The 12,351-nt window shown below is 35.4% G+C and overlaps 1 protein-coding gene across 3 annotated transcripts in view; it reads left to right on the top strand.

The window, feature by feature from the left end:
* Nucleotides 1-6,523: 6,523 nt before the first annotated feature.
* LOC150106534 (uncharacterized) overlaps nt 6,524-12,351 on the top strand; it is a 355,589-nt gene continuing 349,761 nt past the window's right edge. For 2 of the 3 annotated variants that reach the window (XM_090393178.1, XM_090393180.1), the window contains exon 1: nt 6,524-7,282. In XM_090393178.1, coding sequence (XP_090249304.1) covers nt 7,208-7,282 — 75 coding nt within the window. In that variant the 5' untranslated portion in view covers nt 6,524-7,207. The remainder of the gene's footprint in view (nt 7,283-12,351) is intronic. The other variant, XM_090393177.1, reaches the window with a different exon arrangement.

Raw genomic sequence — 12,351 nt, forward strand, 5'->3', positions numbered from 1 at the left:
ATCGGGACTTACTTCGTGTATTAACAATACATTCTTAAACGACTGGAGTTTGAGGCTAGTAGACCTCGTATAATACTCAGTGGATCTGATAAGTTTGGATACCAAAAAAAGTACAATTAACAGTTTTCTGAATCGTATTATAGATAAATTTAACATCTTACGTGCTGCTAGGAATAAATATTTCTTTCACATTTCATTAAATTTAGATTCTGTATATTTTCCTTATGATTTGTTCTTATGTGCTGTATGACCAAGGCGAAATTTGAAATGTTACAGAGAGGAAAATGAGAAACGTCTCGCAGATGAAAGGAAATGGAGTAACAGTGACCTCACCGTGCTTATGTAAAATTGAAAAGCCACTGTGATATCAGAAGTGGTGATTCAGATTATAAAAGCATTTGGCGAGGAGGTAGTAGAGCAGATGTGCAAGTTCAGCAAAATATGAGAAGCGATAATATTGGACGATCGTAAGAGAAGTTTCGAGTGGCTCTGTAATCAGAGATAGCGAGAAGGATAGCGGTATCAAACTAGCACACACTGAAGCAGAGGGAACAGCAGATTAATAAATGAAAGCGAACAGTTGCAATATTCAGGTCGAATGCAAGCAAATGCCACTTATGAGACAAATGCTTACGTAGAGCGAAGAGGAAGTCTTAATTTCACAGACCTTGAAATTTTCTTTACAAATGCAATATTTGAATGTTAAACCAAGATTAAGTATTTGCTGTTAAATAAACTGCGTCTTTTTTCTCAGAATGCGGATAATCTATTAGATTTCCTTTATTAATGTGTACACATGATAGTTTAGTTCTGGCTGGACGTATTTCATTGAAATTCAGCATTTGAGATCTCATCTTCTTTCGCTTAATATGGTACGCTCAATGGCTTGTTACAGCCATGTAACCTTGTTTCATATAAATCTAATTAATGTTAGGATAGATGGTCATTCTTATTACATAATCTACTGTGTGTGTGTGTGGTGTGTGTCAGCAACGTGGCTTGTCTGGCCACTTTTTTTTTTTTTTTCCCCGTTACAGGAAAACTACCGGCGCATGAGACCGGCTAACTCAGTCTTTAGTTGAAAAGCTCCTTTAAAAGACCGCGTCCTATACAGGGGATTCCACTCCAAGTCTTTGCAGCAAAGCTAAGGAGTATCGTTGCTGCCGAGTAGTAATAGAGGTATCTGCAATCTGTGCTGAAATTTGTCAAACCATCTTTTGGTTTAAATCAGGCGGTTTTTAATAGCAAAATTGAGTAGAAGACTTCGAAATGATAAGTAATAACTTCGCTCTAGTTAGATGGAATTGGTGATTTACTATTATTACTAAAGGTTGTCAAGCGATCCCAATTTTGGTTTCAGTTAGACCATTCGTAGTGTGAAAATTACGATTCAAAACAATACGGAGTTCTGTTACTAAAGACGGTAACTGAACTGTGTGTAGATAAACGAAAACAGTTCTACTCCATTCTTGATGGTCACAACCGGAAAATCATTGAACAATTCATCAGTCTTTTAAGAAGAGTTGACTGACTTCAATAGACTACACGTATCTATCCATGTATTAGAAGCACCTCTGAACGTCTGCCTGGTGTCCTCAAATTTTTAGTGATGTTTCGTTGACGTTTAAGCCTATCGACCAGACCAGCTCTCTGTTATCTTCTCCAGAAGTTGAAATACTTATTGGTGACTGCAATTTGTCCTGCTTCGAGGACGATCTTTGACAGAGCGCATTTGAAAACACCAATCCTGTACTGCTCGAACCACCACAAATCTTGCTTTGCTGAACATGAAAGTAACAGTATTAACCGCAGGATCCTGTGGAATCAAGTTCAATTACTGCATAGTAGCAATAAAATAACGTAACACTTCCATGACTGCACGCAGGATGCGGTTTCCAACTCGCTTGCATTGTTGCTATTCACTCTCTAACACTGACGATGGTTTAAGATACTTAAGCTGAAATATTTGTGTGATTAACAGTAATTTATTCAACTTTTGTTTACTGTGCATGCGTGTGTTTTACTATAGTTTCTGACGAAATCAAACTAGAATTAAGCATTTTATTTTTATGCTAATAGTTCTGTAAGTGTTATATTAGAAAGAAAAAAATAAATATGCAAGTTAAGGATGAAAATACGTTCTTTCACATGTGTATAAAGGATATGCACATAAAAATAGCGTTAATAGTTATGCCACAGCGTGCTTACAGAAAGATTCACAAACGTTTAATCATTCCTGATATATCAGATGCTTCACTGGTTGGTTGTAGGGGTAACATTAAATATGTGAGCGAAGAATAATTCCAACAGTTTGAAATTTAGTCTAATTAAATTGAATTAAATGAGGTCAACGATCGAATTAATATTTTCTTTTATCCGTTTAATAAATTGTTCAACGCAACTTCTCTCGTAAAGTAAAACGATAATTGTTATGCTATGGAGGGAGCAAAAGAACATCAGAGATTGAATGTAACACTGAGGCTGTTAAGTAAGAAACTTGTCTTTCCACTTGCGATCTCAACGATGCCAACAGACTGGTCTCTTCCTGGTCACCTCTTGCTTATTTTGTTCCAGTTTCTCTTCAGAAACGTTATATGATGCGAAAGGACAGTAGGACTTGGAAACTAGTTCATTGGCTACATCTGTTTTCTTTCTTTCTTTCTTTTTTTTTTTTTTTTTTAATAAAATAAACTGTCAGAAAACAAAGTATACTCAGAGAGATACTTTGTGTAGCAGCTTACAATAAAATATTAACTTTGAATGTACAATTTAAATTCATCGTTCATTTGACTAAATAGCAGAAATATTTCACGAGAATCTGAGTTTAATAGAATGGTGATTGTGCTATCTAGCTATGAAATTTTCTGTAGTCCAAATAAATTCGTAAGAAGACTTTGATTATTCGACGTTGGGAGGAAATAACGAACGCTTTATGACTGTTTCTGTGCATAGTAAATGTTTCAATCAATAGATAATGATATTTCCTTTTAGATAAGTGCGTAAAAGGAAATCTCCCAACAGTGTGTTACTGTTATTGATCAGCAGCTGTTGGGTGATATGAACACACACACAGAGCGCCATGTAAATATATGGCGAGATTAATTTTCAAGAAGATGATAGTGATTTACTACATAAGTAACGGTGTTTTTAATATGTATTTATATCAGAAGATCGTGAGATTACAATTTTTCTAGTACCTTAAAACCTAATTAACTGGACTTACTTGACACATGCTACTTTTTTTTTTTTTTTTTTGTTCCTCTCCAAGTAATTGGTTAGTGCTTGATACCCAAGATGTGACTTATGTCAGCATATATTAATTTAAAGATATACTAACCTAAGTTGTGTTTGTGTCAGTGAAACGACAGTATATTCTTTGCTAGTCCTGTAACTGGCAGGTCTTCTTAAGTGGTCTTTATTTGCAGCATTCACAAACGATATCAGGAAATATAATTTAAGAACAATTCCGAACATAATACAAAACAGAAATCTCTGAAAGTGATCAAATGAGAGTTATATGAAAAGAAAAAAAAAATTGATTCCAAATCGAAAGATAAACATAGCATAGTGCAGCACAACAAAGAAAAATAATGGAAATATGCAATAACGTTTATATATAAAGACCTATACACAAGCAAAGAAACATAAAATTCCTCCACTAAATTTAGAGGAGGCAAAATACAGAACCACCAGTCGTAATAGAATTATGCAAAGTCAGCAAAGAATAAAAGTCCCGGATAAGACGAAGCAGAACACAAAATCACGTGTTTCATTTAAGGTCGGATTTGGATATGTTCAATGATATTTTAACTACAGAAAGAATCCCTTTGTAATGGCATAAATCATAAAAATGACAACAGAAATTACATGAACAACTAAGCCAATCAGTTTGCTTTCACAATTGTACAATGTTTTTACATCCATTATGTTAAATGAAATCGCAAGATTTTTGGATGATGCACTGCGATATGAACAAACAGGCTTGGGAGCAAGATTTTGTACATTAGATCATATCCCAGAGTATTAACCAAGTAATAGAAAAAAGTGAATGAATATCGTCCTTCTGCATATTTTGTGTTTATAGAAAAATCCTTTGATTCTTTATATCAGTCAGAAATAATTAATAGTTTAAAACAAGCTATCCCAGCCAGTACCTATGTTAGGGTGTGTGTGTGTGTGTGTGTGTGTGTATTTATATATATATATATATATATATATATATATATATATATATATATATATATATATATATATCGCCCATAGGCAAGCACTAGCTTGTCCCCCCCCCCCCACATACACAAATTCAAGAAAACACATAAAATTAGAAAGAAAGCGGTGTGTTTATGATTAAAACAATTTTTCCAGTTTTTGCTTCCCTCCAAACTTGCCGCTCTAAGGCATTCCCTTTGTTGTTTAGTGGATTACGATGGCACTGACCCAAGCAAAGGATATCAGATTATTAAACTATATAAGAATTCAACGGCATGTGTAAAGTTAGAACGTCGGGAAGGGAATTCGGCGTTGAGAACTTGGAGATTCGATATCATCCAAATTGTTTTCTGCTACATCAGAAGTGTAAGAACGTCTCGTCGGAAAACTATGGAATTATCATCAATGGAAGAAATCTCAATCATTTACATTTTGTAGATGATATTGTTCTATTAGCAAGAAATAAACTCGGAAAATGCTAAATAACCTTGATAGATAAAGCAAGAAAACAAAATTAAAGATAAATCTAACTAAAACCAAACTGGTGACTATTTACCTCGGTATATATTTATTTAAAGAAAACAAAGATAAAGAAACAAATAGAAGAATCATGAAGTAAAGAAAATATTTTGGCTGTATAAAGATTTTGTTAAGAGATATGCATGTGTGATTCAAAAGAAAACTATTTGATACGTCCATTATTCCAGTGTTTACATATGAAAGCGATTATAAACAGGATGATGGACTGCGATAACCCAAACAGCCTTGGAAAGAAGAATGCTCCACATAACCGAAAGGGATAGAATTAGAAATAATACAATTATATAGATGGCTGGCGTAGAGGATATTGTAAATGGAGATGGACGGGCCATATTAGCAGATCGATAGACGAAAGGTGAACTAAATTAAGCGCTGTGTGAATATAAGAGGAGAAGGACAGATCGCCGAAGAAAAATATAGAGGGATGATCTACAAAGATTTGACATGAGATGGTGGACATTGGCTAAAGGTAGAAAGAACTGGAAAGTTAAGGGGTGGCCTGCATCCGGCAGTGGATGGGAAGAGGCTGAACTATGTCAACTTAGATCCATAGGTCTTCTGAGAAGCAGTTATGAATCCCATCCAGCAGATAACGCAACCAAGAGAAATGTCATTCGACTTTTATCGCAGCCGTAACCGGTGTTGGATTTATGTGTAAGCTACGATCATAATAGGCTTCCAAATTTTAATAGAGGAAAGAAATTAAATAACAGTGGTAGTAATTTAAAAAAAAAAAGTTTCACAGCGTATTTTCAGTGGTATTATATGTTATTTCGTGAGGTAAAACTAGTAAAACGAAATATTTTAAATGTACTATTTCATAGAGTATGTTCAAAATCCGAATATTATTAGTATTATTACATTAATAAGTTACTTTTTGTTTCAGTATTGAAATACCGTGAGTTGGCATCATAAACTATAAACACGGAAGAAAACTCACTTTAAAACTTATTTATTTGTAGAAGTTTTAAGTTTGTTATTAAGTTACCTTTTTGTTATTAATTTATTTTATTTATTGTGAAATATTTGCTTGTTTTTGCATCATTTTCTTTTTTACTTTTGGAGTGGATGTCACATTTGTCACAACTTAATTTTAATTGTATTTAAAGTCAGTCCTTTTCTTTTAATTGTAATATGAATACCATGTCTATGTAGTATACGGAATCACTTTAATAAAAAATAATAATGTTATGAGTATTTCCGAGAAAACAAGTGAATCTTTTGTGTATCAGTTTACTGTACTTAGTCCACGTTCCTCTTATCGTGTGCGTATTCTTTTATTAGGAATGACGATAAGGAATTGCCACGTCTCAAGTTCGTACAATTCAAAATCTCAGATAACTATTAGTTGAAGTGGGTGGTGTCAGGGAAGAAATAAATAAAAGGTAGCGGGATAACACCCCCCCCCCCTACTTCAAAGAATGCAGATAATGATACTTATGGTTTAAAGTTTTTGTGTTCTTTCTAGTAGGAAGGTGATATCACGATAATAAGTAGCATTGTCAAATGAAAGCACAGATTACCTTGCATAAGCGAAGAAGAAAATAAAGCGGGAAAGGATATTTTTGATGCATTGTTTTCTGTAGACGTAAGTTGCTTCCTACTATAAATTATAGTGTTTGTTTTTTGAGCGGCATTTTCTTCCCGGTTTGTGCACACACGCATCTGTGTCAACTCGCTGTTTCTACCTAACCCAGTTGGTTTGCTTCTTAACAGATTGCATACAATATTTCCTCTTATGCAGTATAAAACGTAGCGAGTCGCACTGTCTCTTTTTTTTTTTTTTTTTTTCATGCCATTCTTCCTTCACGTGTTTAGCAAATTGGTCATTATTTCGTGGGCTTTCACGTATTCGTTATTGCTTGTTTACCTCGTCATACGGTAAATATCCATAGAGGGCGTTGCTGCATTCTTCCAGATAATCGAAATTTGCCAAGCAAGGAAAGTCGGATGCGGGAAGATTTTGACAGACGATACGCTTAGGTGTGTAACCCAGCTGGCAGCCGGCGAAATGGCCATGAGCCGGAGGTGGCGCGTGACTCTCAAACACACGAGCTATCTGCGTCGTTGCTGTTCTCGTTATTGCTCTCTTCTTGGATGCTGCAGGAACTGTCACGTTCCGTGCTGACGGTGGCCGTAATCCCATGGAATCGGCATCGCATTCTCCGATTGAACAGCAATTTTGCACCCTTGCAACGATTTTACTTTACGCCTCCCGACTTGCAATGTGATATCCCGTTTTCTCCCCAAAGTTGTGAGCGAAATGAAAGATGAAAGACAGCTCCTACGCGAGCCTACCACGGAATTGTTACCGACCTTCACCCCACTATTAGAGTTAGTGTGTGGTGATGATGTTCGTGCTCAGTGTACTTATTTGTGCCGATCTTGAAAATCTTGTTCGTTTAATTTTGATGCGCGTTTGTTGTATTGAAGAACTGGTGACGAAGATGATCGCAAGATGGCGCCAAGTGTCTGCGATGTGAAGAACTCTTTCAGCATGGTTGGCTGTGCCGATTTCTGTAATACTAGTCGGGTATGTTGCTGCTTGTATTTTGTTTACTTTTATATATAAGATTTTTTAAATAAAATATATGAGTTCTCTGTACCTCTAAAATTTTTAACTTTTGGGATTTAGTATTTGACACATTTTCCTCTCACTTCCTATTCTTAATATTAGTTCTATATTTTATTGTTGTCGTTATTGTTTTTGATTTTTTTTTTCACTGTGTAAAATTTACATTTTTATTTTATTTTTCCCTATCATTTGCTGTAAAGTGGAATAGTAAAAGAAAGCAAAATGTTTATCTTAACTGAGCACCGCATAGTAAATATTTTTTTTGCAGCCTCCTGAAAGACGATGCTTTCCTGTTGTTATTTGACGATGTGACCGTGATCTAATCTGGGAGCTCTTCGGAGTGACATTTTCTCAGCTAACCCTAATGCCAATACTGTTGGCTTAGAAAACTTAGATTCATTCTTGTTTGGGCTGTTGGTGTCTGCGACTGGAATAGAAAATGAAATCCGTTGACAATTAATTCCACAGTTTTGATCAATAAAAATAACCGTTACCGGTTTTGTTTTTAGCCTATATAGAATGAAAAACTAAATAAACTTCGTTTATTATCTATAAGTCTATAGAATATTAAATGTGGTACACGTAACACGGGTGAGATGAAATGTCACGAATGAAGATTGAAGCTAATAGAACAGTACATCATAAGTGATAAGCATAAATATTCTTTCCAGCATCACATTTCTTTTTCATTTGTTTATCCATAAAATAAGTTTACGGATGATTTCACTGAACGAAAGCCAAATGAAAAGCGAATAAAGCAGCGAACATCGAAATCGATCAAACTCGGTCTACTGCTAAGCATCGCTTCCGAAATAATTAACTTAAGATTTCCGTTTTCCGGAACATGTCTTTGTGCTAACTAGTAACGTTGTTTTTCTTCTTATTATTTGTTGATTGTTATATTTTTAATTTGTGGATGTTCGGAGTTTCACGAGGTATCGTTTAACTTTCTTAAATCCGGTTCTGCTCTATTTATTACGTATAAATAGAGTAGAAACTTCTCTTCGCCGAAACTGCAATTTAAAACATTGTGGTTTCATGAGGAAGTACAAGATGCACACGAGAACGAATAAACCAAACGGATTACGCTTGATTTATTATTTGTGTGTGTGTGTGTGGTGTTTTCATGAAAGTCGAATTACTGCATTTGATTTTCATTTGACGCAAAACTCTAGGACTTAGTCTTATTCACCTTCTTAATATTCAAATTCACACGATCTTTCCTTTCTAGAATAGATTCTCATTATTGGATTACTAATATTCTATAGCACGCAATGAACTTCTGTGGACATGTTCGTGTCGAATGAGTGAAAGTGTATTTAAAGATTTGTTAAATACAGGAGATAGTTTTCGTTATTTTAGGCTTAGATCTTTATTTATTTATTTTTTATTTGAGTTAGAAATCGATCGTGTACATTTGATACTGCCTTAAGTTTAGTTATTGATGCTTGGTTATTTAACGTGGAAGTCTGTTCTCGATATGCATAGCTTCATAGTCCGTTTTGTTTTCTAAGCATATTGCACGTAATCAGTTTTTATTTTAATACGTATCATCCCAAAACACATTACGGTATATCTCATTCACAATCTGGAATGTAATTTAAAGCTTTGTGAGAACTGTTCGATATTTATTTCTCATGTGTCACATCTGTTGGAACTATGCATCCTTTTGATAGACAATACTTTTCATTCCCATCATCCGAACAGCAGAGGGCAGTTTCTAGCTCATTTGTTATTAATGCTTGCCGCAGAGTGCATCCAATTTCGTGAGGAAGCAAATTAGTTTTTAGGAGCTCGAGAGAGAGAGAGAAAGCGCATTTCATTTTGTACTTTGATGAAATGAGTGGATGAGTTTTGTTGCTTCGAAGCGTGCGTACTGTCCGCAATAAACATTATAACACCCAGTTCTTTTTTTCTGGAAAAAAAGGTGCCGGTACTCACCATGAAGATGTTATTACAGCAACTTTCACGCTTTTAACATACCCTCCAATATACATGCCCTCTACTCTCTAGATAGCAAGAAGCTTCTTGGTATCAACTGCAGAATGACGACATCGGAGCAGCCGTGAGTCCACATATTTGCTAGGGCTCAACTGAGTGAGAGGAGGTCCTACTATCCTGATGAACATCAGAACAGAAATTGTCCGTACAAGCAGAGATGACTTGATGAAGTTACTATAAGATTCATCTGAGAAAAACCCCTTTCTCATATACTGGAAGATATTGCAATTGTGCCCAAAGTGTGCTTTAGTGGAAGCAGTATGTCCGGGACTTTATTTCCTTGAAGATATTCACGGAAACCACGAACTGCTTCTCTTTCATTTAAACGAAATTTGCGTGATAACTTTTTAATTTCAGATTCACCAAATGTCAGATGCTTCTGGATTTTCTGGCCAATACTTGGAATCTAAAATCTTAGTACATTCAGGGAAATCAGCATTTCCCTGAATCCCTTTGAACTTCATGTTCTTCTGACTTTGAAGAGAAATACTGTAGTACGGACCAGGATTTTCAATTCTTTCTTCAAAAATTTGAACCGTATTCTTTATCTTACTGTCTGCTTTGTACAATTCAATATTTCTCTCTTGTAAATCTAGACTTAGTGAACTAAGTTCTTGGAGAGCATCACATATAAGGCCCAAATCAAGAACAAACTCACATGACGTTATTTTTCTTAAAAGGCCCTCATAAAGAAAGCGATCTGTTTTGCTTCTTCTGTTGTCTTCTTTTGCCTCCAGAAAGTGATGGACGAGGGTTTCAAAGTCTTGCCACACTGTAGAAACAGCGAAAGCTAGATGCAACCCAGCGAGTGCTTAAAATTCCTGCCACATTGTTCACTGTGTCACTAACAGACAATTCAAATCGATGGCTAGCACAATGCCAGAAAATAACACTAGGAAACTTACTTGCATTAGCCTCCTTACACCATTATGCACACCAAACAACACAACCGCACCATCACAAGTTACAGACAATAAACACTCCTTTAAGTAATCTTCAGATAATCCTAAACACTCAAGAAGACTAATTAAAGAGTTTAGAATTCCTCTAGCAGTTACAATTGATAATTCGATCAAATCTAGCAAAATACTCACAGGAGCCGAAAGTTCAGGAAGAACTACACGAACAAAAACAATCAATGTTGTGTTATTCACAGTTGTCGATTCATCAACAAGTAACGATATTTTGTTCTTGGAGTTCACTATATTGTCTATTAATGTTTTTCTCATTTCATTTGCGATATGGCTCGCAATGTTAATCACGCTACCGGCCAAGACGTCTGTAGATGTCAAGGTTATCATGGATGCGAAGTGCATATTAAAATTGTAATACCATTGATATTACATTGAAATATATGATGGATACGAAATGCATGAGGACGCGTATTTGATCCATAATGGCCGGTAAGGTGGTTAATGCAAGCATTTTCAGAATGAGGAATATATCCCATGTCTAGGCCATTAAGTTCGTGTAAATTTATTTCGTCTTCAAAGTTGTTAATGATTGATTTCACCTCGCAACTTTATAAGCGGTTCGAAACACTTTTCCTGTTACGTCTTTATTATGAGACAAAGTATTTAGGAAAACTTTCTTTAATGTTTCTTTTTTTGCTTCAGATTTTATTTTTTGGCATGCTTTGTGCGCTGCACTCTCCTTATGATCGTAAAACTTTTTTTCTTAATGACATTAGCTGTTGTTTGCGAGATTCTTCAAAATGACTGATTTTACCATTTGCCCACTCCGCTGAAATTTTCGTTCCCATGTGTTTATCGACGGCAAGACTTCCAACATCACGACACACTTTACAGCCCAGCATTTTATTCTTGACATACAGCCACTCGTTTCTCTCGCAGAAGCTATTTTTCTGAAAAAGTGTTCAACATTCGGCCCAATCATTATCAGAATCTGCTTCCTTTTGACCACGTGGATCTTCGGTCTTGGTTTCGTGATCCTCTTCACCAAGTGTATTTTCGGTGCTAGTTTTCTGTTTTACAAGATCACAAGTAGATTCAACAATTTCTGCTTCTTCAGCCTTCCTTTTTTACTCATTCGCATAAAGTAACTACTTATTTTACTCATTTTGAACAATGATTGCACCCATTTAACTTAGATTAATTCAAAACTCACGTGAACACCTGCTTGTTGCAGAATGAATATAGAACTGATAAACTGATATTGGAAGCAATCGGAAGTGAACACAACTTCCTGTTTCCGGTTGCGTACCAACCTATGAAACAGGAAAGCAGGTTACCAACTTATGAGTAATCAAAACTGAAATTCAATTCGTGAACACAGTACCATCTACCGGAATATTTATAATACATTTTGCTGTCAATAAATCTCAAATTTTTAAAAACTTAAGAAAAAAGGTGCCGGTACTGCGTACCGCCAGAAAAAAGCACTGATAACACCTATTTCTGATATCAGTATAGTGACCAATCTTAAAGCGATTCTCTCTTCCTTGTCATCAAAACAGGGTGTCAAGATAATGGACCTACCTTTTAGAAAGAGTAGGTTCTTCTTGCTTTTGTTTATAAAGTAAAACAAGAACCTTCTCTTGGAGTAGCTTTAGTTCTTCATACTACTGCAACACCTAGTTATTTGGTTTAATTCTACTACTCAAATACTAAAACTTTCTTTGCTTTTAGTTCAGCGCAAACAGTTCTTTTGTTCAGCATGCCAAACGATGTGAATGAAAACTTTGAAATCAAAGTTTTCATTCACATCGTTTGGCATTGCTGAATGAAAACTTTGAAATCAAACCTTTCTTTCAGCAGTGCGAGAAGTCTCTGACAACTGAGTTTTTTTTCCTCATTATTTTCTGTCTGTTTTTTATGGGAATAGTAATTCTTTTGGAAAATACGTGGAGTAGACAACACTAACTTCACTTTCCTAAATAAGTATTTCTTCCCAAGTAAAATTAATGCGTTTCGGTGAAACGTAACTTTTCTAGACAGATTTTTCGATACTTGCTCAGATACCAAGGAACAAACACTTTCAGAGCGCTCAGTTTACTACTGATCGGC

The sequence above is a fragment of the Typopeltis vanoorti genome, chromosome 5, assembly GCF_054136105.1.
Source record: "Typopeltis vanoorti isolate ZY-2024b chromosome 5, IOZ_Tvanoo_1.0, whole genome shotgun sequence".
Classification (NCBI taxonomy): Eukaryota; Metazoa; Arthropoda; class Arachnida; order Uropygi; family Thelyphonidae; genus Typopeltis; species Typopeltis vanoorti.